Source organism: Salmo trutta, chromosome 20 (assembly GCF_901001165.1).
Source record: "Salmo trutta chromosome 20, fSalTru1.1, whole genome shotgun sequence".
In the NCBI taxonomy this organism is placed as follows: domain Eukaryota; kingdom Metazoa; phylum Chordata; class Actinopteri; order Salmoniformes; family Salmonidae; genus Salmo; species Salmo trutta.
The window spans coordinates 3,042,709-3,069,059 of NC_042976.1; the positions used below are offsets into that span (position 1 = coordinate 3,042,709).

The 26,351-nt window shown below is 45.9% G+C and overlaps 1 protein-coding gene across 1 annotated transcript in view; it reads right to left on the minus strand.

Moving 5' to 3' along the window:
- Positions 1-26,351, minus strand: part of LOC115156266 (myc box-dependent-interacting protein 1-like) — a 40,311-nt gene that overhangs the window by 12,135 nt on the left and 1,825 nt on the right. The window contains exons 4-5 of the mRNA XM_029703725.1: positions 1,929-2,084; positions 1,783-1,803 (exon numbers count right to left, since the gene is read on the minus strand). Coding sequence (XP_029559585.1) covers positions 1,783-1,803; positions 1,929-2,084 — 177 coding nt within the window. The remainder of the gene's footprint in view (positions 1-1,782; positions 1,804-1,928; positions 2,085-26,351) is intronic.

The window sequence follows — 26,351 nt, forward strand, 5'->3', positions numbered from 1 at the left end:
GTATTGTAATACCCTGTATATAGCCTCCACATTGACTCAGTACCGGTACCCTGTATATAGCCTCCACATTGACTCTGTACCGTAATACCCTGTATATAGCCTCCACATTGACTCAGTACCGGTACCCTGTATATAGCCTCCACATTGACTCTGTACCGTAATACCCTGTATATAGCCTCCACATTGACTCAGTACCGGTACCCCCTGTATATAGTCTCCACATTGACTCTGTACCGGTACCCCCTGTATATAGCCTCCACATTGACTCTGTACCGTAATACCCTGTATATAGCCTCCACATTGACTCTGTATCGGTACCCCCCTGTATATAGCCTCCACATTGACTCTGTACCGGTACCCCCTGTATATAGCCTCCACATTGACTCTGTACCGGTACCCCCTGTATATAGCCTCCACATTGACTCTGTACCGTAATACCCTGTATATAGCCTCCACATTGACTCTGTACCGGTACCCCCCTGTATATAGCCTCCACATTGACTCAGTACCGGTACCCCCTGTATATAGCCTCCACATTGACTCTGTATTGTAATACCCTGTATATAGCCTCCACATTGACTCAGTACCGGTACCCTGTATATAGCCTCCACATTGACTCTGTACCGTAATACCCTGTATATAGCCTCCACATTGACTCAGTACCGGTACCCTGTATATAGCCTCCACATTGACTCTGTACCGTAATACCCTGTATATAGCCTCCACATTGACTCAGTACCGGTACCCCCTGTATATAGTCTCCACATTGACTCTGTACCGGTACCCCCTGTATATAGCCTCCACATTGACTCTGTACCGTAATACCCTGTATATAGCCTCCACATTGACTCTGTATCGGTACCCCCCTGTATATAGCCTCCACATTGACTCTGTACCGGTACCCCCTGTATATAGCCTCCGCATTGACTCAGTACCTGTACCCCCTGTATATAGCCTCCACATTGACTCTGTATCGGTACCCCCCTGTATATAGCGTCCACATTAACTCTGTACCGGTACCCCCTGTATATAGCCTCCGCATTGACTCAGTACCGGTACCCCCTGTATATAGCCTCCACATTGACTCTGTACCGGTACCCCTGTATATAGCCTCCACATTGACTCAGTACCGGTACCCCCTGTATATAGCCTCCACATTGACTCTGTACTGTAATACCCTGTTTATAGCCTCCACATTGACTCTGTACCGTAATACCCTGTATATAGCCTCCACATTGACTCTGTACCGTAATACCCTGTATATAGCCTCGTTATTGTTATTTTTTATTCTTATTTTTTTGTTCTTCAGTTTTATCTATTGTTTACTTCAGTTTATTTAGTAAATACTTTAACACCTATTTTTCTTAAAACTGCATTGTTGGTTAAGGGCTTGTAAGTAAGCATTTCATTGTAAGGTCTACACCGGTTGTATTCAGCGCTTGTGACAAATAACATTTGATTTGATTTGTATAGATGGCATATATCTCTCTTATGCATGGGGATACTTTGGAACAGATTTACAAAATGAAATTCACTTGGGACTCATTTGCTGTTGTCTTTTTTGTCAAACAATAAAACATCAAAAAAATATTAGTTTGCTTTTTGTTTTCTCATAAAACTTGGGGAACCATATGATACAGAATACACCCACCCCACCATCCATCCACCCACCCACCACCCACCCACCCACTCCCTCCCCACCCACCCACTCCCTCACCACCCACCCACCCACCCACCACCCACCCACCCACTCCCTCCCTCCTTTCCCACCCACCCACCCACCACTCTCATCTCCCAGTAGCACTGGGAGATGAGACAGGGAGAGAAAAGGTAGAGGAGTGGGCACCGGTCTGGTCTCACCCCTCCATACCCCCTCCATACCCCCTCCATACCCCCTCCATACCCCCTCCACTTCTTCACACACCCACCTCCGCCAACCTCCAGCTGCTGCCACGGCAACCTACCGCCTGTCCAGTCTCTTCATCCAACTGTCTGATTGACACCTCATCCCCTGGCATGGCGATGATTGGCACGGTGATTGGCAGTGCCCGTGTGGCCGTGGCGATAACACAGGGAGGGGAGGCCTGTTGTTACATCGTAAGCAGACAGGAGAGAGGCTTGGCTCAGCTGGGATCCCCAAATGCACCAGGCCTGTCACCCATGCTCGGCTCCCCAATGCACCAGGCCTGTCACCCAGGCTCGGATCCCCAATGCACCAGGCCTGTCATCCTATCTCTGTGTCTGCATCCCAAATGGAAACCTATTCCCTCGATAAAGTCCCATGAGCCCTGGTCAAAAGTAGATCACTGTAAAGGGAATAGGGTGCCATATGTGTTCGTCTGGTAGACTATTGAATCTGTGTGCCATATGAATAATGACAATACAGCTCTCGCAGGGACCACTCATTTCATTCATATGTATCTGTTTTACGGCTCTCGCAGGGACCACTCATCTCATTCATATGTATCTGTTTTACAGCTCTCACAGGGACCACTCATCTCATTCATATGTATCTGTTTTACGGCTCTCACAGGGACCACTCATCTCATTCATATGAATCTGTTTTACAGCTCTCACAGGGACCACTCATCTCATTCATATGTATCTGTTTTACGGCTCTCACAGGGACCACTCATCTCATTCATATGAATCTGTTTTACGGCTCTCACAGGGACCACTCATCTTATTCATATGAATCTGTTTTACGGCTCTCACAGGGACCACTCATCTCATTCATATGTATCTGTTTTACGGCTCTCACAGGGACCACTCATCTCATTCATACGAATCTGTTTTACGGCTCTCACAGGGACCACTCATCTCATTCATATGTATCTGTTTTACGGCTCTCACAGGGACCACTCATCTCATTCATATGAATCTGTTTTACAGCTCTCACAGGGACCACTCATCTCATTCATATGTATCTGTTTACAGCTCTCACAGGGACCACTCATCTCGTTCATATGTATCTGTTTACAGCTCTCACAGGGACCACTCATCTCATTCATATGAATCTGTTTACGGGCTCACACAGGGACCACTCATCAGGTTGAAAAGATCCTCACAGTTTGTCATTTCAGGCAGGTTGAAAAGGTGACCAAGGTGACATTTTGAAGACCAATACAGTGTGTGGTGTAGACTCTGTATGCTTGAGGAACTTTGGTATAGACTCAGCCGTTGTGGCCTCTCATTCTAAAAGTGTATTAATTGAGAGGGATGAATAGCTAATGGTTGAAATTGATTTGTGGTGTGAACTGGAGTGGGAAGTGAGGAGGTGCAGAAGATCAGATAAAACTCGACATCTTCTTCTACACATTTAGTAAATTAGCCGACGTTCTTATCCAGCGTTTAGGAGCAATTACGGTTAAGTTAAGGGGTTTTAAGTTCCTTGCTCAAGGGCACATTGGCAGATTGTTTTTCATTTAGTCTGCTTTGGGAAATCGAATTTCGGTTACAGGCACCAATGCTCAGAACCGCTAGGCTACCTGCCACCCCCTCACCCCCTCACCCTCACCCCCTCACCCACCTCCTCACCCTTACCCTCACCCACCCCCTCACCCTTACCCTCACCCACCCCCTCACCCTTATCCTCACCCACCACCTCACCCTTACCCTCACCCACCCCCTCACCCTTATCCTCACCCACCACCTCACCCTTACCCTCACCCACCCCCTCACCCACCCCCTCACCCTTACCCTCACCCACCACCTCACCCTTACCCTCACCCCCTCACCCTTACCCTCACCCACCCCCTCACCCTTATCCTCACCCACCACCTCACACTCACCCACCCACCCCCTCACCCTTACCCTTACCCTCACCCTTACCCTCACCCACCCCCACACCCTTATCCTCACCCACCACCTCACCCTTACCCTCACCCACCACCTCACCCACCCCCTCACCCACCCCCTCACCCTTACCCTCACCCACCACCTCACCCTTACCCTCACCCCCTCACCCTTACCCTCACCCACCACCTCACCCTTACCCTCACCCACCCCCTCACCCTTACCCTCACCCACCACCTCACCCTTACCCTCACCCTTACCCTCACCCCCTCACCCTTACCCTCACCCTTACCCTCACCCACCCCCTCACCCTCACCCTTACCCTCACCCTTACCCTTCTTCTTCAACCTTCCTGTTATGTTATCACAGGCAGGAGTGATGGAGGGGGGGGTGTAGGTGATGACATATTTTCTTATCAAACGATTATAGAAATTTCACACAGAATCGGATTTAAAGCCCCCTAGAGTCTATTGAAGCACAGGAGCCTCAACCGAAATCCCAATCAAAATCGGTCAGTAAGCTAGTGATATCTGGGGGGTTTTGTTTGTTGTTGTTGCATGGGCTGCGTCTCAATCCACCACACCCGCCTATGGCGCCTTCCGCATCTGCGGTGGAAGGTGGAAGAGCTATAGTTGTGTTTGTCCGATTGTGAGACATCCGGATATCGGTCTTTTTACGAAAACGTAATGTCCAAAAGGTTTGGCCTAAAAAATAATATGACCACTCTATACCCTACGACCCTATATGACTAAACACTGATGTTACCTCTCAGTCTATATGACTAAACACTGATGTTTCCTCTCAGTCTATATGACTAAACACTGATGTTTCCTCTCAGTCTATATGACTAAACACTGATGTTTCCTCTCAGTCTATATGACTAAACACTGATGTTTCCTCTCAGTCTATATGACTAAACACTGATGTTACCTCTCAGCCTATATGACTAAACACTGATGTTTCCTCTCAGTCTATATGACTAAACACTGATGTTTCCTCTCAGTCTATATGACTAAACACTGATGTTTCCTCTCAGTCTATATGACTAAACACTGATGTTACCTCTCAGCCTATATGACTAAACACTGATGTTTCCTCTCAGTCTATATGACTAAACACTGATGTTTCCTCTCAGTCTATATGACTCTATATGACTAAACACTGATGTTTCCTCTCAGTCTATATGACTCTATATGACTAAACACTGATGTTTCCTCTCAGTCTATATGACTAAACACTGATGTTTCCTCTCAGTCTATATGACTAAACACTGATGTTACCTCTCAGCCTATATGACTAAACACTGATGTTTCCTCTCAGTCTATATGACTAAACACTGATGTTTCCTCTCAGTCTATATGACTAAACACTGATATTTCCTCTCAGTCTATATGACTCTATATGACTAAACACTGATGTTAAATACGTGAAAAAATAAGTCATATATTTGCTGAGCGTTCTTCTATCTTCTTGACATAGGACAGACACTTCGAAACCGTATTCTTTCTGATTCTGTCTTTTTTGCCATTTGTGAATATGTTATTCAATTCGTTTCTAATGACTGTAAAGGCCAAATTCAATATTTTATCAGAAATATATATATATTTTTTTATAACTAAACAGGTCCTAAAAATCTAAATCAAATAGCTAAATGATCCGTGGTATAACTGTCTTAAAACAATTCCACATATCAGCTAAATGATCCCGTGGTATAACTGTCTTAAAACAATTCCACATATCAGCTAAATGATCCCGTGGTATAACTGTCTTAAAACAATTCCACATATCAGCTAAATGATCCCGTGGTATAACTGTCTTAAAACAATTCCACATATCAGCTAAATGATCCCGTGGTATAACTGTCTTAAAACAATTCCATATATCAGCTAAATGATCCGTGGTATAACTGTCTTAAAACAATTCCATATTTCAGCTCAGAACCCCTCACACTGACATTATCCCATTCCACTACTTTTTCAAGCTTTTAAAAATTATTATATTAAAGAAAGCTTTGCTTTTAAACTTACAAAACCATCAGCCTCGAGATTGAGTGAGCTGTTTTGTCTTGAGCTGTTTTGTCTTTGCTATATTTATATTAGCAAAATATGTCACTGTGAAAATATATATATATATATATATTATGAATAATATATATATTTTTTTTTCTTCATAATCACATCCTTTTTTTGGTCAGTAGTCGTACAACATAACAACAGGTGGTGTTGTACACAGTAGCTCATATAGAGGTCTTTAGAACCTGTCTGCATTCCTCATTTCTGTAACCATTAGCTAATCTGTTTAATACTGACATAAGTTCAAAACCCACTAGTTTTGCAAACATGCACCTGATGGATAATTAGCTTCCCTACAGAAAAGACACTAGCCTTCACACATCTAGATGGGGGGAGGAAACATCAGGGGTTCAAACTGTAGAACACAGTTACTACATTTGAGTATAAAAATATAAAAACAAAACTATGCTACATTTTATCTCTGGGACCCTCAGGATGACAAATCAGAGAACGATAGCTGAATGTAAGTACATTATTTACCTTCAGAGGTGAATGTATCAAACCAGTTGCTGGGATCAAAAGCGTTTTGTTGTTGTGCACTCTCCTTAAACAACAGCATGGTATTTTTTCACTCTAATTGTTACTGTAAATTGAACAGTGCAGTTCGATTAATAATAATGTAAGCTTTCTGCCCATATAGGACTCGTCAATGTCCTGGGAAATGTTTTTGTTACTTACAACGTCATGCTAATCACATTAGCGCACGTTAGCTCAACCGTCCAGCGGGGGGGACACCGATCCTGTAGAAGTTAAATAAATGTTTAAAAAAATTCAAATAAAAACAAAAGTTGTGTGCTGGGAAAACCTTGGTAGAGCATGGGTGGAGTAGGCATTGTGGTTCTCATGTGAATTTCCTTTATTTTTTCAACCAATGCCTACTTCTCACTTAAAGCATCGTTTTTTTGTTTTGTTTCTAATTGCCACGGTTTTTACACCAGAAGGTCAAACATCATAGACAAACTATTCCATGTTCTGCGCCAGCAGAGGGACTGTGCTGCTGCTCCACCCTGACATCATAGTCATCCACCTCGGTGGAAATGACTTGGGACACACAAAGGGGACACACAAAGGGGACACCCCTGTGTTCGTCGGATGAGAGCTGATTTAGAGGTTAGTCATCCGAATGTTCGTGTTGTCTACTCCAACGTCACGCAGCGGAAGAGTTGGATGTTCCAGTGGTATGAGGACATCAACAAACCCATAGAGATGACCACTGCGCTGTCAACCAGCTGGTGTTTGCATTTCTCCGTGAGACAGGCGCATTTCCCACAATCCGCCACTCTGCCATAAAGCACTGTGTCCCTACGGCAGTACTGTAGGGATGGCGTGCATCTCAAGGATGAGGGCAATGACTCTGAGAGCTGGTCCCTCCGTTGGTCTCTCCACCGTTCTAGCAAGACGCAGGCAGTAGTACACGCCATCACACTCACTGCCACTTGCATGCCACTCCACCAACCCAAAGGCTATTTTAAGAGCCAACTAATAAATTAAAATGAGCGTGTGTGTGTCGGGAAGGGGCTGTGAATGGTAAGAATGTATCCTCAAGGGAGACGAACCTACAATCTTCAGATCCACTCTAACCATTACACTTTAAACCCTGTTCTTAAAACATTGACTTCGACAGACCATTTAAATGGACAGTCTGGAAGCGTTCATTCCAAAAGGATTTTGTTCATTCACTCATTACCGATTGAACGTTTATTTATCTTGCTTTGTTAAAATACAATAGTCTAAAACAGTTGATTTGTTGAAAACAGACACATTTAATTACGTAGCTAACCAAGTTAGCAAGCATGTCATTTTCTTTTGACTGCACACAGCATAAGCGAACAACTTAAGTAAGCAGAGAGGAGGTTTGATTAATCTGGCCCGGGGTACACCGGGCTATGGCCCGTCACATCATGATGCAAGCAGAGAGGGGGTTTGATTAATCTGGCCCGGGGTACACCGGGCTATGGCCCGTCACATCATGATGCAAGCAGAGAGGGGGTTTGATTAATCTGGCCCGGGGTACACCGGGCTATGGCCCGTCACATCATGATGCAAGCAGAGAGGGGGTTTGATTAATCTGGCCCGGGTTACACCGGGCTATGGCCCGTCACATCATGATGCAAGCAGAGAGGGGGTTTGATTAATCTGGCCCGGGGTACACCGGGCTATGGCCCGTCACATCATGATGCAAAAGTGGGGAGGGAAGGCAGATAAAGTGTTTTTTTATCATGTGAAAACACACAATCCTACTCATTACTACACATGCTTATAATTACGTCACTTTATTTATTTTTTTGCCCACTTCGCAATCTGACAGAGCACCTGTCTCAGCCCAGTTATAAATCGAATGCAATGAACTTTCAGCAGCCGGTGCAAAACAAGTCTACTCGTACACCTGGGTGAGATTAATCGAATCCCTTAATGATTCTGATGTTGTTTTACCTTGGTGCACCGTGTGCAGCACCCACAGACCCCCTGGCTACTTTTTTACTTCTGCATGGCGACTTCAGATTTTCTGGGAACACACTGAAAAGCATCTTGACACGGTTAATCAGTCAGCACAAATGTGGGTTATAATAATGACAAGAAGGCAGGAGAAGAGTAGCGTTTGCTGGAGCTAAAATTTATTCCACATACATGTTTGAAACAGAGATGCTGGTCAGTCGAGTCTAGCTAAGTCGTCTGATGCTAGCGTGCATTTGCACACTTGCAGTGATATGAGGCTGTTTTTACATGTGCGTTTGGGGTTTAACCATCGACTATATGTGGTTCATAACTAGCTTATTGTTTCTTAATAACAAAGAAAAATAAATCTCAGCTATGGTTTGTAATGTGGTTGTTCTGTCTGAAATCTGGATACTGTGTCTTAACTTGGTCTATGGAGTAGCCTACCTAGCTAGTTTTTGCAATACCCATTGCATGTATTGGAAAGCTAGCTAGCTAGCTAGCATTGTGACAGTTTCCCAACGTTTGGATTGGAATTGATCCTGCTTTGAACCTAGCTAGCAATGTTTTTGTAACCATGTTTTGTGGAAAGATGTAGCTATGATTGTGTAGCGACCCGCACAGACAGCTGTGTGTTATGTGTTAGTCTATTAGTTGGTTGTGTTGTACTTACCAGTACCCAGTGTTCGAGGGGTCCGACATGCGAATCAACCAATCACAGGAATGCCTGGAATGTTCTGATGCCGGGCATCCTGGTGGTTGGCGGAGTGACGTGGAGGGGGGTTGGGCAGGGGGATGGAGCATTGGAAGTTCAGACCAGGTTTAGCCATTGTTCTCTCTCTCATGTTTTGGCCTTCACAAGAGAAGGTCACGGTTGGTTTGTGGGATATCCTTCATTTATTTTGGCGTGGGCTACGGCCAAACAGTATCCCGTGTGAAGTTTGGTTAATAAACCGTGAATTCGTAAACTCATTCCTCTGTCTAGACTATTGTTCCTTTATGATCTAGTCAGGTCATTACAATATATTATCAACATTGAGTTCTGATACAGTATTGTTGGGGTAACATTGGCTTGATTGTAGCTAAAAATGCAAATGAACGTGCGAAGCGTTTGGTGGTTTTAAACTTAACGTAACTAACATTAGCTAGCTAGCTACTTAACGTTTGCTAGCTATGTTTTTGTGAAAGTAAGTACAATATATTGCGGTGCATGAACTGGTCACACGCGTTAGCTAACGTTACAGTCTTACGTTGGCTAATGTTACCTAGCTAACGTTAACTGGCTATCATAGCAGCCAAGGATGTTTATAAGCTTGTATATATACATATTATGACATCTGAAATTATTTTTTTTACTTTTGTGAGTGTAATGTTTACTTAAAATGTTGTATTGTTTATTTAACTTCTGTTTATCATCTATTTCACTTGCTTTGGCAATGTTAACATATGTTTACCATGTGAATAAAGCCCTTAAATTGAACTGAATTGAATAGGCAGTACAGTACTGAGAGAGACGTGTGGGGGTTGGAGGGAGAAGGGGGACTGGTAGTGTGTTAGAGAGGTGTGGGGGTTGGAGAGAGGGAGGGAGGGAGGGAGAAGGGGGACTGGTAGTATGTTAGAGAGGTGTGGGGGTTGGAGTGAGGGAGGGAGAAGGGGGACTGGTAGTATGTTAGAGAGGTGTGGGGGTTGGAGGGAGAGAGGGAGGGAGGGAGGGAGAAGGGGGACTGGTAGTATGTTAGAGAGGTGTGGGGGTTGGAGGGAGAGAGGGAGGGGGAAGGGGGACTGGTAGTATGTTAGAGAGGTGTGGGGGTTGGAGAGAGGGAGGGAGAAGGGGGACTGGTAGTATGTTAGAGAGGTGTGGGGGTTGGAGGGAGAGAGGGAGGGGGAAGGGGGACTGGTAGTATGTTAGAGAGGTGTGGGGGTTGGAGGGAGAGAGGGAGGGAGAAGGGGGACTGGTAGTATGTTAGAGAGGTGTGGGGGTTGGAGGGAGAGAGGGAGGGAGAAGGGGGACTGGTAGTATGTTAGAGAGGTGTGGGGGTTGGAGGGAGAGAGGGAGGGAGAAGGGGGACTGGTAGTATGTTAGAGAGGTGTGGGGGTTGGAGGGAGAGAGGGAGGGAGAAGGGGGACTGGTAGTATGTTAGAGAGGTGTGGGGGTTGGAGGGAGAGAGGGAGGGAGAAGGGGGACTGGTAGTATGTTAGAGAGGTGTGGGGGTTGGAGGGAGAGAGGGAGGGGGAAGGGGGACTGGTAGTATGTTAGAGAGGTGTGGGGGTTGGAGAGAGGGAGAGAGAGAGGGAGAAGGGGGACTGGTAGTATGTTAGAGAGGTGTGGGGGTTGGAGAGAGAGAGAGAGGGAGAAGGGGGACTGGTAGTGTATGTTAGAGAGGTGTGGGGGTTGGAGGGAGAGAGGGAGAGAGGGAGAAGGGGGACTGGTAGTATGTTAGAGAGGTGTGGGGGTTGGAGGGAGAAGGGGGACTGGTAGTATGTTAGAGAGGTGTGGGGGTTGGAGAGAGGGAGAGAGGGAGGGAGAAGGGGGACTGGTAGTATGTTAGAGAGGTGTGGGGGTTGGAGGGAGAGAGGGAGGGAGAAGGGGGACTGGTAGTATGTTAGAGAGGTGTGGGGGTTGGAGAGAGGGAGAGAGGGAGGGAGAAGGGGGACTGGTAGTATGTTAGAGAGGTGTGGGGGTTGGAGAGAGAGAGGGAGGGAGAAGGGGGACTGGTAGTATGTTAGAGAGGTGTGGGGGTTGGAGGGAGAGAGAGAGGGGGAAGGGGGACTGGTAGTATGTTAGAGAGGTGTGGGGGTTGGAGGGAGAGAGAGAGGGAGGGAGAAGGGGGGACTGGTAGTATGTTAGAGAGGTGTGGGGTTGGAGGGAGAGAGGGAGAGGGAGGAAGGGGGACTGGTAGTATGTTAGAGAGGTGTGGGGGTTGGAGGGAGGGAGGGAGGGGGACTGGTAGTATGTTAGAGAGGTGTGGGGGTTGGAGGGAGAGAGGGAGGGAGAAGGGGGACTGGTAGTATGTTAGAGGGGTGTGGGGGTTGGAGGGAGAAGGGGGACTGGTAGTATGTTAGAGAGGTGTGGGGGTTGGAGGGAGAGAGGGAGGGGGAAGGGGGACTGGTAGTATGTTAGAGAGGTGTGGGGGTTGGAGGGAGAGAGGAGGGAGAGGAGAAGGGGGACTGGTAGTATGTTAGAGAGGTGTGGGGGTTGGAGGGAGAGAGGGAGGGAGGGAGGGAGAAGGGGGACTAGTAGTATGTTAGAGAGGTGTGGGGGTTGGAGGGAGAGAGGGAGGGAGAAGGGGGACTGGTAGTATGTTAGAGAGGTGTGGGGGTTGGAGAGAGAGAGGGAGGGAGAAGGGGGACTGGTAGTATGTTAGAGAGGTGTGGGGGTTGGAGAGAGAGAGGGAGAGAGGTAGAGAGGGAGGGAGAAGGGGGACTGGTAGTGTGTTAGAGAGGTGTGGGGGTTGGAGAGAGGGAGAGAGGGGGAAGGGGGACTGGTAGTATGTTAGAGAGGTGTGGGGGTTGGAGGGAGAGAGGGAGGGGGAAGGGGGACTGGTAGTATGTTAGAGAGGTGTGGGGGTTGGAGGGAGAGAGAGAGGGAGAAGGGGGACTGGTAGTGTGTTAGAGAGGTGTGGGGGTTGGAGAGAGAGAGGGAGAGAGGGAGGGAGAAGGGGGACTGGTAGTATGTTAGAGAGGTGTGGGGGTTGGAGAGAGAGAGGGAGGGAGAAGGGGGACTGGTAGTATGTTAGAGAGGTGTGGGGGTTGGAGGGAGAGAGAGAGGGGGAAGGGGGACTGGTAGTATGTTAGAGAGGTGTGGGGGTTGGAGGGAGAGAGGGAGGGAGAAGGGGGACTGGTAGTATGTTAGAGAGGTGTGGGGGTTGGAGGGGGGAGGAGGGGGAGGGGACTGGTAGTATGTTAGAGAGGGGTGGGGGTTGGAGGGAGAGAGGGAGGGAGAAGGGGGACTGGTAGTATGTTAGAGGGTGTGGGGGTTGGAGGGAGAGGGGGGAACTGGTAGTTTTAGAGAGGTGTGGGGGTTGGAGGGAGAGGGGAGGGGGAAGGGGGACGGTAGTATGTTAGAGAGGTGTGGGGGTGTGGAGAGCGAGAGGGGGGAGGGAGGAAGGGGGCCTGGTTAGTATGTTAGAGAGGTGTGGGGGTTGGAGGAGAGAGAGGAGCGGGAGAAGGGGGACTGGTAGTATGTTAGAGAGGTGTGGGGGTTGGAGGGAGAGAGGGAGAGGGAGAAGGGGGAATGGTAGTATGTTAGAGAGGTGTGGGGGTTGGAGGGAGGGAGAGGGAGAAGGGGGACTGGTAGTATGTTAGAGAGGTGTGGGGGTTGGAGGGAGAGAGAGAGGGAGAAGGGGGACTGGTAGTATGTTAGAGAGGTGTGGGGGTTGGAGGGAGAGAGAGAGGGAGAAGGGGACTGGTAGTATGTTAGAGAGGTGTGGGGGTTGGAGGGAGAGAGAGAGGAGGGAAGGGGGACTGGTAGTATGTTAGAGAGGTGTGGGGGTTGGAGGTGAGAGAGAGAGGGCGAAGGGGGACTGGTAGTTGTTAGAGAGGTGTGGGGGTTGGAGGGAGAGATGAGAGGGAGAAGGGGGTACTGGTAGTATGTTAGAGAGGTGTGGGGGTTGGAGGGAGAGAGAGAGGGAGTAAGGAAGGGAGGGACTGGTAGTATGTTAGTAGAGGTGTGTGGGGTTGGAGAAGAGAGGAGAGGGAGGGAGAGAGGGAGAAGGGGGACTGGTAGTGTTGTTAGAGAGGTGTGGGGGTGGAGAGAGAGAGGGAGGGGGAAGGGGGACTGGTAGTATGTTAGAGAGGTGTGGGGGTTGGAGAGAGGGAGGGGGAAGGGGGACTGGTAGTGTGTTAGAGAGGTGTGGGGGTTGGAGAGAGGGAGAGAGAGAGGGAGAAGGGGGACTGGTAGTATGTTAGAGAGGTGTGGGGGTTGGAGAGAGGGAGAGAGAGAGGGAGAAGGGGGGACTGGTAGTATGTTAGAGAGGTGTGGGGGTTGGAGGGAGAGAGGGAGGGGGAAGGGGGACTGGTAGTATGTTAGAGAGGTGTGGGGGTTGGAGGGAGAGAGGGAGGGGGAAGGGGGACTGGTAGTATGTTAGAGAGGTGTGGGGGTTGGAGAGAGGGAGGGAGGGAGGGAGAAGGGGGACTGGTAGTATGTTAGAGAGGTGTGGGGGTTGGAGAGAGGGAGGGAGGGAGGGAGAGAGAAGGGGGACTGGTAGTATGTTAGAGAGGTGTGGGGGTTGGAGGGAGAGAGAGAGGGAGAAGGGGGACTGGTAGTGTATGTTAGAGAGGTGTGGGGGTTGGAGAGAGGGAGAGAGAGAGAGAGGGAGAAGGGGGACTGGTAGTATGTTAGAGAGGTGTGGGGGTTGGAGGGAGAGAGGGAGGGGGAAGGGGGACTGGTAGTATGTTAGAGAGGTGTGGGGGTTGGAGGGAGAGAGGGAGGGGGAAGGGGGACTGGTAGTATGTTAGAGAGGTGTGGGGGTTGGAGGGAGAGAGGGAGGGGGAAGGGGGACTGGTAGTATGTTAGAGAGGTGTGGGGGTTGGAGGGAGAGAGAGAGGGAGAAGGGGGACTGGTAGTATGTTAGAGAGGTGTGGGGGTTGGAGGGAGAGAGGGAGGGAGAAGGGGGACTGGTAGTATGTTAGAGAGGTGTGGGGGTTGGAGGGAGAGAGGGAGGGAGAAGGGGGACTGGTAGTGTATGTTAGAGAGGTGTGGGGGTTGGAGGGAGAGAGGGAGGGAGAAGGGGGACTGGTAGTATGTTAGAGAGGTGTGGGGGTTGGAGGGAGAGAGGGAGGGAGAAGGGGGACTGGTAGTATGTTAGAGAGGTGTGGGGGTTGGAGAGAGGGAGGGAGAGAGAGAGGGAGAAGGGGGACTGGTAGTATGTTAGAGAGGTGTGGGGGTTGGAGAGAGGGAGAGAGGGAGAAGGGGGACTGGTAGTATGTTAGAGAGGTGTGGGGGTTGGAGGGAGAGAGGGAGGGGGAAGGGGGACTGGTAGTATGTTAGAGAGGTGTGGGGGTTGGAGGGAGAGAGAGAGGGAGAAGGGGGACTGGTAGTATGTTAGAGAGGTGTGGGGGTTGGAGAGAGAGAGGGAGGGAGAAGGGGGACTGGTAGTATGTTAGAGAGGTGTGGGGGTTGGAGGGAGAGAGGGAGGGGGAAGGGGGACTGGTAGTATGTTAGAGAGGTGTGGGGGTTGGAGGGAGAGAGGGAGGGAGAAGGGGGACTGGTAGTATGTTAGAGAGGTGTGGGGGTTGGAGAGAGAGAGGGAGGGAGAAGGGGGACTGGTAGTATGTTAGAGAGGTGTGGGGGTTGGAGAGAGAGAGGGAGGGGAAGGGGGACTTGTAGTGTATGTTAGAGAGGTGTGTCAAGCTTATTTGTGCATATTTGTTTGTGCTCTGATTACATGCAAGTGTTTAAGTCAGCAGTTTACACATGATGACTTATCTGAAAAACCTTACTTGGCAAAATATAGCAAGCTTTCCTCGCTAGTTGGTTAGCCACCTAGCCAATGTTAGCTCTCATCTGACTAGGAAAACTTTACTTTAGCTAGCTATCAAACTAGCTACCTAGCTATTTAAAACAAAACCACATTAATTGGCTAGCTACCTTTCTTTGTCTGTTTGTTAGCAAGCTAGCTTTTACTGACTAGTGTTAGCTAGCTACAAAGGCTAGCTTTTCCTGACTAGTGTTTGCTAGCTACAAAGGCTAGCTTTTCCTAACTAGTGTTAGCTAGCTAACGTTAGCTAGCTATCTAGCTAATCAAAATATCTGTTTGCATTTATTGATTAACATCAGCTTGAATACCATCACATAGCTAGATATATACATTAACTTAACTTTTTTTCCAAACACTTCTTATGACTTCTTATGTGCCCGCTGCTGTGTTGTTGCCGAGCAACCAACCGTTGTTATAAGTCTGAGCCTCGGCTAAAAAAAAATATTTTAGCGTTGTCAGAAATGCTACAAAAAGGTAGCACATCGTTGGTTCTTAATGGACAGAAATGAGCATGTGAAAGCAATAAATTATTCATATACATTTAATCAAAACTGTTGCCCCTAGAAACTTATTCAGTCTGAAAGGTGGCAAGTCAAATGGTCACTTTAAGGACACTGTAGTCTTGTTGTTTTCCAAAGCCTAGATATTGAGCTAAGTCTGGGTAAGAAATTGTTTTTTTCTCTTTATTTTATACATTTACGTCATTTAGCAGACGCTCTTATCCAGAGCAACTTACAGTAGTGAGTGCATACATTTCATACATTTATTTCCCCCATACTGGTCCCCCGTGGGGATCGAACCCACAACCCTGGCGTTGCAAACACCATGCTCTACCAACTGAGCCACATGGGACCACAATGCTAATGCTAATGACCCTGTTAAGAATCTGGTATGTGGTTCTCGGTAATGGCCAGACGGCTCATGACGAGAGGCGGGGGAGCGTGTTGTGAAGTTTCATCGACATTGACGACGGCAGGGAGATTTGAATTTAACATTGAGCTTCAATCAATCCCCACTATAGTCGAGCCAAACGTCTCACTGTCTTCCTGCAGTTTCTGCTGCCGACTCACAATCTCAGCAGGTAGTGTGTTAAACCAAGAACAGTGTGTACAATAATAATGTATTTTGTTCTTTAGGTGTTTGTTGAGATCTAGTGACAGAGGGCTAGCGCAGGCCTGTTAGGATGCCAGGTTTGTATGATACAGCGGCTACATTTGGACTAGTCTCTCTGTCTGTGTTTGTGTGTGTGCTCCTAACTGCAGGAGTGGGAAATTGGAAGTGGTGGTGACAAAGTGAGTGTTTTTGGTTCTGTATGAAGGGTGAAAACCCACACACACGTATGAGGGGTGAAAAGAGGACTAAATTGAGTCTAAACTCTCACCAAGTCGTCTAATATGTAACTGAGCGCCTAAGAAAACCTTTTTGAATTAATAACACATCCACACGCACGTTCATGTGTTCACACACCTTGTTAAACGCGTCGCATTATTCACACAAGTTGGCAGGTTGTGCTTAGTCTGTATTTAGTGGGTTTAATATGTTCACTCATAAAGTTGTAAAATGTATTGGATGGACTTGTCACTATTTTGTTTTATACATTTATTGAAATTGTAAAATAATATATATGTAGAGAGTATATTCGGAAAGTATTCCGACCCCTTGACTTTTTTCACATTTGGTTACGATACATCCTTATCTTAAAATATAATAATTTTTTTAAAATGTCCTCATCAAGCTACACACAATACCCCATAATGACAAAGCAAAATGTATTACAAATAAAAAACTGAAATATCACATTTACATAAGTATTCAGACCCTTTACTCAGTACTTTGTTGAAGCACCTTTGGCAGCGATTACAGCCTCAAGTCTTCTTGGGTATGATGCTACAAGCTTGGCACACCTGTATTTGGGAAGTTTCTCCCATTCTTCTCTGCAGATCCTCTCAAGCTCTGTCAGGTTGGATGGGGAGCGTCGCTGCACAGCTATTTTCAGGTCTCTCCAGAGATGTTTGATCGGGTTCAAGTCCGGGCTCTGGCTGGACCACTCAAGGACATTCAGAGACTTGTCCCAAAGCCATTCCTGCATTGTCTTGGCTGTGTGCTTAGGGTTGTTGTCCAGTTGGAAGGTGAATCTTCACCCCAGTCTGAGGTCCTGAGCGCTCTGGAGCAGGTTTTCATCAAGGAACTCTTTGTACTTTGCTCCGTTCATCTTTCCCTCGATCCTCACTAGTCTCCCAGTCCCTGCTGCTGAAAAACATCCCCTCAGCATGATGCTGGCACCACCATGCTTCACCGTAGGGATGGTGCCAGGTTCCCTTCAGCCGTGATGCTTGGCTTTCAAGAGTTCAATCTTGGTTTCATCAGTCCAGAGAATCTTGCTTCTCATAGTCTGAGTCTTTAGGTGTCTTTTGGCAAACTCCAAGCAGGCTATCATGTGCCTTTTACTGAGGAGTGTCTGCTGTCTGGCCACTCTATCATAAAGGCCTGATTGGTGGAGTGCTGCAGAGATGGTTGTCCTTCTGGAAGGTTCTCCCATCTCCACAGAGGAACTTGTGCTCTTAGCCAGAAGAGATGAACAGTTACAGTATGAAGGCCTTCCCAGTTCCCAGTCATCTCTATCAGACTGTACTACTACATATCCTAACACTACTGCCAGTCTGTAGCCCTTTTCCTTTGTCATCTCTTGGCTGCGTCTGAATTGGCACCCTGCGAAAAATAAAATCTGAAAGTGTTCACAGGCCAAGACTTTCCCCACATTTTGTTTTAATTGTCTTTTTTTTTGTCAACGGTCTACACAACTCTAATGTCAAAGTGGAAGAGAAAATATAATTTGTTATTCAACCCCCTGACTCAATACATGTTAGAATCACTTTTGACAGCAATTACAGCTGCCAAAAGTCTTTATGGGTAATTCTCTAAGAGCTTTGCACACCTGGATTGTACAATATTTTTCCATTATTAAACAATTCTTCAAGCTCTGTCAAGTTGTTTTTTTATCATTGTTTGACAGCCATTTTCAAGTCTTGCCATAGATTTTCAAGGCAATTTAAGTTAAAACTGTAACTTGGCCACTCAGGATCATTCAAAATCTTTTTGGTAAGCAACTCCAGTGTATATTTGGCCTTGTGTTTTAGGTTATTGTCCTGCTGGAAGGTGAATTCGTCTCCCAGTGTCTGTTGGAAAGCAGACTGAACCAGGTTTTCCTCTAGGATTTTACCTGTGCTTAGCTCTGTTATTTAAAAAAAAAATCCTTAAAACTCCCTAGTCCTTGTCAATGACAAGCATACCCATAACATGATGCAGCCACCACCATGCTTGAAAATATGAAGAGTGGTACTCAGTGATGTGTTGTGTTGGACTTGCCCCAAACACTTTGCACTCGGGGCCAAACGTTAATTTCTTAGCCACATTTTTTGCAGTTTTTACATTAGTGCCTTGAAAACAGGATGCATGTTTTGAAATATTTTTTATTCTGTGCAGGCTTCCTTCTTTTCACTCTGTTGATCCATCCTCAGTTCTCTCCTATCACAGCCATTAAAACTCTGTAACTGTTTTAAAGTCACCATTGGCCTCATGGTGAAATCCCTGAGCAATTTCCTTCCTCTTCTTCAACTGAGTTAGGAAGGACGCCTGTATCTTTGTAGTGACTGGGTGTATTGATACACCGTCCAAAGTGTAATTAATAACTTCTCCATGCTCAAAAGGATATTCAATGTCTCTTTTGTTGTTGTTGTTGTTTGTTTTCCCCCCCATCTACCAATGCGTACCCTTCTTTGCAAACCATTGGAAAACCTCCCTGGTCTTTGCGGTTGAATCTGTGTTTGAAATTCACTGCTCGACTGAGGGACCTAACAGATAATTATACGTGTCGGGTACAGAGATGAGGTAGTCATTCAAAAAATCATGTTAAACATAAAGGGTGAGTCCATGCAACTTATTATGTGACTTGTTAAGCACATTCTTACTTCTGAACACTAATTGACTGAAGACATTTCAGCTTTTCATTTAGAATTACTATGTAAAAAACATAATTCCACTTTGAGGTTATGGGGCATTGTGTGTAGGCCGGTGACTAACAAATCTAAATGTAATCCGTTTTGAATTCAGGCTGTAACACAATAAAATGTGGACAACTACATTCTGGAGGCACTGTAGTGGCCTACTTTTGCGCCAGGGAACATAGGACTCAAATTTAGTGCACTATATGGGAAATAGGGTGCCATTCGGGACAGAGCTTTTCTTTCATGTGATTCAATTCATAACAGTTCAACAATGAGTCATTCTCTTCTTGTGATACTGTAGCTAATACGATTCTGTTGTACCTTAATAAAACCCTGGCCTTCTGTCCCTTCCGGGCTGCCGTACTGTGATACTATAGCTAATACAATTCCGTTGTACCTTAATAAAACCCTGGCCTTCTGTCCCTTCCGGGCTGCCGTACTGTGATACTGTAGCTAATACTATTCCGTTGTACCTTAATAAAACCCTGGCCTTCTGTCCCTTCTGGGCTGCCGTACTGTGATGCTGTAGTTAATACTATTAGAGGAAAGGTTAGCTAAAATGCTACAGTTGTCCCCGACGTGACTACAACACGCAACTGTTAGAATGATAGACGATCGCGACATACGTCCATCCATCCTCCCCAACCAACCTCCCTCATATTGTCTTTAGTAACCTAGTGTCTATAGTAACCTAGTGTCTATAGTAACCTAGTGTCTATAGTAACCTAGTGTCTATAGTAACCTAGTGTCTACAGTAACCTAGTGTCTATAGTAACCTAGTGTCTATAGTAACCTAGTGTCTACAGTAACCTAGTGTCTATAGTAACCTAGTGTCTATAGTAACCTAGTCTCTATAGTAACCTAGTGTCTATAGTAACCTAGTATCTATAGTAACCTAGTGTCTATAGTAACCTAGTGTCTATAGTAACCTAGTGTCTATAGTAACCTAGGGACAATAGTAACCTAGTGTCTATAGTAACCTAGTGTCTTTAGTAACCTAGTGTCTACAGTAACCTAGTGTCTATAGTAACCTAGTGTCTATAGTAACCTAGTGTCTATAGTAACCTAGTGTCTACAGTAACCTAGTGTCTATAGTAACCTAGTGTCTATAGTAACCTAGTGTCTATAGTAACCTAGTGTCTACAGTAACCTAGTGTCTATAGTAACCTAGTGTCTACAGTATTCTGGCGTTTTCAGTAACCTGCTGTCTTTAGTAACTTACTGTCTTTAGTAAATTACTGTCTTTAGTAACTTACTGTCTTTAGTAAATTGCTGTCTTTAGTAAGCTTTTGTCTTTAGTAACTCTTACTGCAGTGGGTTAAATCAGGGTCACAGAGCGTTACATGGTCGTCTTAAACAAATCTACTTTGAAACAAAAGTCCCCACTTCACACACATTGTTATGGGCTTAACAAAATAAGACAAGTCTACCATGTCAGATATACAATTTGTACCGTATTAAATCTTGAGTTTGCATCCCAATAATTCACTCTTTATACAGCACAGAAGACTGAAATGTAACCAAACGGTTTGACATAGTAACACAGGATTTTCTGCGTTTTCTTAAAATAGTATTTAATAATGATGAAATTATGAAAAATATTCACCACATTCCCACCCAAGAGTCTACTAGAGGCTGATTTGGTCAATTGACTGCAGGAAAAGGCTACTGTTGGAGGTGAAAAGATGTCTGTACACACAGTGTACTCATTAGCTAACCGCACAGAAACGTGTTGATTGTCCAGATTTGTAGCAATGTCCTGACTGAGTATTATGCTGTTCATGGGAGCTAATTCCTGACAGACTGACAGGCTGTAATTTACTGGTGAATAGGAGCTTTAAATTGTATAAATAATACATTTGGCCTTTCTCTCTCTCTCTCTCTCTCTCTCTCTCTCTCTCTCTCTCTCTCTCTCTCTTTCTCTATCTCTCTCTTTCTCTATCTCTCTCTCTTTCTCTGTCTCTCTCTCTCTCTCTCTCTCTCTCTCTTTCTCTCTCTCTCTCTTTTTCAATTTCAATTTAAGGGGCTTTATTGTCATGGGAAACATATGCTAATGTTGCCAAAGCAAGTGAAATAGATAATAAACAAAAGTCAAATAAACAATAAAAGAATTAACAATTTACATTACACTCACAAAAGTTCCAAAAGAATAAAGACATTAAAAATGTTATATTATGTGTATATCTACAGTGTTGTAACGATGTGCAAATGGTGAAAGTACAAATGAAAATAAATAAACATAAATATGGGTTGTATTTTTTTATATTTTTTCTCTCTCTCTCTTCCTCAATCTCCGTCTCTCTCCCTTTCTCTCTCTCTCTCTTCTTCAAGAAGAAAATATCTCTGATTTTATTTTTTGTCTTTCTTTCTGTCTGTCTGTCTGTCTGTCTGTCTGTCTGTCTGTCTGTCTGTCTGTCTGTCTGTCTGTCTGTCTGTCTGTCTGTCTGTCTGTCTGTCTGTCTGTCTCTTTCTCTATCTGTCTCTTTCTCTCTCTTTCTGTGTCTTTCTCTCTCTTTCTGTGTCTGTTTTCTTTCTGTCTCTTTCTCTTTCTCTCTCTGTCTTCTTTCTCTCTCTCTTTGTCTCTCTGTCTCCTTTGTCTCTCTGACTTCTTTCTCTCTCTGTCACTCTGTCTTCTTTCTCTCTCTCTCTTTGTCTCTCTGTCTTCTTTGTCTCTCTCTCTCTCTCTTTCACTCTCTTTCTTTCTCTCTGCGGTTCTGGTGAGACGCCATCTGCTCTGTTTTCTAGACATTTGTGTACTGATAATGCACTGTTAATCTCTAAAGCATTAAATCCATGATGTCTGTAACATTTTAACCAATTAGGATTAGTTATCATGATAGGCTATATGGTCAAAACATTATAAACCCAATGTTCATCGTATAAAAGCCCTTAGACCAAAGAGCACCTTCAAAACAAACTCCGTTGAGTCCACAGGATGGTTCCTACAGTCTTAATGGATCTGAGTCCACAGGATGGTTCCTACAGTCATAGTGGATCTGAGTCCACAGGATGGTTCCTACAGTCATAGTGGATCTGAGTCCACAGGATGGTTCCTACAGTCATAGTGGATCTGAGTCCACAGGATGGTTCCCACAGTCTTAATGGATCTGAGTCCACAGGATGGTTCCCACAGTCATAGTGGATCTGAGTCCACAGGATGGTTCCCACAGTCATAATGGATCTGAGTCCACAGGATGGTTCCCACAGTCATAATGGATCTGAGTCCACAGGATGGTTCCCACAGTCATAGTGGATCTGAGTCCACAGGATGGTTCCCACAGTCATAGTGGATCTGAGTCTGAGTCCACAGGATGGTTCCCACAGTCTTAATGGATCTTAGTCCACAGGATGGTTCCCACAGTCATAGTGGATCTGAGTCCACAGGATGGTTCCCACAGTCATAGTGGATCTGAGTCCACAGGATGGTTCCCACAGTCATAGTGGATCTGAGTCTGAGTCCACAGGATGGTTCCCACAGTCTTAATGGATCTGAGTCCACAGGATGGTTCCCACAGTCTTAATGGATCTGAGTCCACAGGATGGTTCCCACAGTCATAGTGGATCTGAGTCCACAGGATGGTTCCTACAGTCATAGTGGATCTGAGTCTGAGTCCACAGGATGGTTCCCACAGTCATAGTGGATCTGAGTCCACAGGATGGTTCCCACAGTCATAGTGGATCTGAGTCCACAGGATGGTTCCCACAGTCATAGTGGATCTGAGTCTGAGTCCACAGCATGGTTCCCCCAGTCATAATGGATCTGAGTCCACAGGATGGTTCCCACAGTCATAGTGGATCTGAGTCCACAGGATGGTTCCCACAGTCATAGTGGATCTGAGTCCACAGGATGGTTCCCACAGTCATAGTGGATCTGAGTCTGAGTCCACAGGATGGTTCCCACAGTCTTAGTGGATCTGAGTCCACAGGATGGTTCCCACAGTCATAGTGGATCTGAGTCCACAAGATGGTTCCCACAGTCATAATGGATCTGAGTCCACAGGATGGTTCCTACAGTCATAGTGGATCTGAGTCCACAGGATGGTTCCCACAGTCTTAATGGATCTGAGTCCACAGGATGGTTCCCACAGTCATAGTGGATCTGAGTCCACAGGATGGTTCCTACAGTCATAGTGGATCTGAGTCCACAGGATGGTTCCCACAGTCATAGTGGATCTGAGTCCACAGGATGGTTCCCACAGTCATAGTGGATCTGAGTCTGAGTCCACAGGATGGTTCCCACAGTCTTAGTGGATCTGAGTCCACAGGATGGTTCCCACAGTCATAGTGGATCTGAGTCCACAGGATGGTTCCCACAGTCATAATGGATCTGAGTCCACAGGATGGTTCCTACAGTCATAGTGGATCTGGGTCCACAGGATGGTTCCCACAGTCTTAATGGATCTGAGTCCACAGGATGGTTCCCACAGTCATAGTGGATCTGAGTCTACAGGATGGTTCCTACAGTCATAGTGGATCTGAGTCCACAGGATGGTTCCTACAGTCATAGTGGATCTGAGTCCACAGGATGGTTCCTACAGTCATAGTGGATCTGAGTCCACAGGATGGTTCCTACAGTCATAGTGGATCTGAGTCCACAGGATGGTTCCTACAATCATAGTGGATCTGAGTCTGACTACTGAGAAGTAGCCAAACTTCTGTACTTTTTCTGTACACAAAAAAACAAAAAAATTAAATGGTTCGGTACTTGAATTGTTGTTTACGTTTGGCACTTCTGTCAAATGTGTCTCAAGTGATTGGCAGACTTGAACCTGACAATCATAGCAGCGCCAAGAGCAAAGAGCCTGATCCACTTCCTCATTCATTACTAGAGCTGTCTGGCTGCATTGTTTTCTCCCCACTAATGTTGCACAGAAGTTAACACACTTAAATAATGTGAAACGGCATGTAGAAATGTTGAAACTGTTCATTACTGTTCGCAAAACAATGTTCAGACAGGCTTTTACAATGCAAGATACTGGTACTTTCCGCTTTTTTAATTGTAGGCTAGCTGACAGCTGAAGATAACATGAATTCACTATGCTCGTACTTTGTTATATTATGCTAACAATAAAGCAAAGTATGATGATTTCAAAGCTGATTGTCCCCCCCAAAACATGATTTATTTGCTTTGTAACCCTCGCCACCAAACACGAATAAACCCCAGGAAGAGTAGCTGCTGCCTTGGCAGGAACTAATGGGGATCCATAATAAACCCCAGGAAGAGTAGCTGCTGCCTTGGCAGGAACTAATGGGGATCCATAATAAACCCCAGGAAGAGTAGCTGCTGCCTTGGCAGGAACTAATGGGGATCCATAATAAACCCCAGGAATAGTAGCTGCTGCCTTGGCAGGAACTAATGGGGATCCATAATAAACCCCAGGAAGAGTAGCTGCTGCCTTGGGAGGAACTAATGGGGATCCATAATAAACCCCAGGAAGAGTAGATGCTGCCTTGGCAGGAACTAATGGGGATCCATAATAAACCCCAGGAAGAGTAGATGCTGCCTTGGCAGGGAACTAATGGGGATCCATAATAAACCCCAGGAAGAGTAGCTGCAGCCTTGGCAGGAACTAATGGGGATCCATAATAAACCCCAGGAAGAGTAGCTGCTGCCTTGGCAGGAACTAATGGGGATCCATAATAAACCCCAGGAAGAGTAGCTGCTGCCTTGGCAGGAACTAATGGGATCCATAATAAACCCCAGGAAGAGTAGCAGCTGCCTTGGCAGGAACTAATGGGGATCCATAATAAACCCCAGGAAGAGTAGCTGCTGCCTTGGCAGGAACTAATGGGGATCCATAATAAACCCCAGGAATAGTAGCTGCTGCCTTGGCAGGACCTAATGGGGATCCATAATAAACCCCAGGAAGAGTAGCTGCTGCCTTGGCAGGAATTATTGGGGATCCATAATAAACCCCAGGAATAGTAGCTGCTGCCTTGGCAGGAACTAATGGGGATCCATAATAAACCCCAGGAATAGTAGCTGCTGCCTTGGCAGGAACTAATAAGGATCCATAATAAACCCCAGGAAGAGTAGCTGCTGTCTTGGCAGGAACTAATAAGGATCCATAATAAACCCCAGGAATAGTAGCTGCTGCCTTGGCAGGAACTAATAAGGATCCATAATAAACCCCAGGAATAGTAGCTGCTGCCTTGGCAGGAACTAATAAGGATCCATAATAAACCCCAGGAATAGTAGCTGCTGCCTTGACAGGAACTAATGGGGATCCATAATAAACCCCAGGAATAGTAGCTGCTGCCTTGGCAGGAACTAATGGGGATCCATAATAAACCCCAGGAATAGTAGCTGCTGCCTTGGCAGGAACTAATGGGGATCCATAATAAACCCCAGGAATAGTAGCTGCTGCCTTGGCAGGACCTAATGGGGATCCATAATAAACCCCAGGAAGAGTAGCTGCTGCCTTGGCAGGAATTATTGGGGATCCATAATAAACCCCAGGAATAGTAGCTGCTGCCTTGGCAGGAACTAATGGGGATCCATAATAAACCCCAGGAATAGTAGCTGCTGCCTTGGCAGGAACTAATAAGGATCCATAATAAACCCCAGGAAGAGTAGCTGCTGTCTTGGCAGGAACTAATAAGGATCCATAATAAACCCCAGGAATAGTAGCTGCTGCCTTGGCAGGAACTAATAAGGATCCATAATAAACCCCAGGAATAGTAGCTGCTGCCTTGGCAGGAACTAATAAGGATCCATAATAAACCCCAGGAATAGTAGCTGCTGCCTTGACAGGAACTAATGGGGATCCATAATAAACCCCAGGAATAGTAGCTGCTGCCTTGGCAGGAACTAATGGGGATCCTTAATAAATACAAATACAAAATGTAGTGCCCTACTTTTGACCAGGGCCCTTTGGGCACTCTATGTACCTTGGTCAAAAGTAATTATCTTAATAGGGAATATGGTTCCGTTCGGGACACAGGCCATGAGATCTGTGGGAATTCTAGAACAGAACTTTAAAAGACGGATGGATTCTATTCTGTTTATTGTTATTATTTACCATCATGTTTATTTAAATGAACCTCTGTGTGACTCTTTGATGTAGTTCAAACTTAGCGCTTAGAGGAAGTTGAGTTTAGGAAAGTTGGCTTATTTTATGAGAATATGAATGTATCCCAAGTGGCACCCTATTCTCTATATAGTGCACTACTTTAGACCAGAGCCCTATAGGCCCCTAGTCAAAAGTAGTGCACTATATAAGAAAATAGGGTCCCGTTTGGGACAAAGTCGATGTTTTCAGAGCTCTGTTCAAGCTCTCTTCTGTACAGTCAGACTCTGCCCTAGTTCAGCTATTTGCTTTGTTCCCCAGCCCAGCGTGTGACTTAGCTCAGCTTGTGCATAACACACACACACACACACACACACATAATAATATTAATACTAATCATAATAATGTGACTCTGATGATCACAGAATAGAGCCATATTTTCATCCAAAGTTGTTCCCCCCCAAACTCTGGAATACCGGAACATCATCATATCGTTGCATCACTTCACAGCCCTCTCTAGAGAACGTTCCTTACACACACACACACACACACACA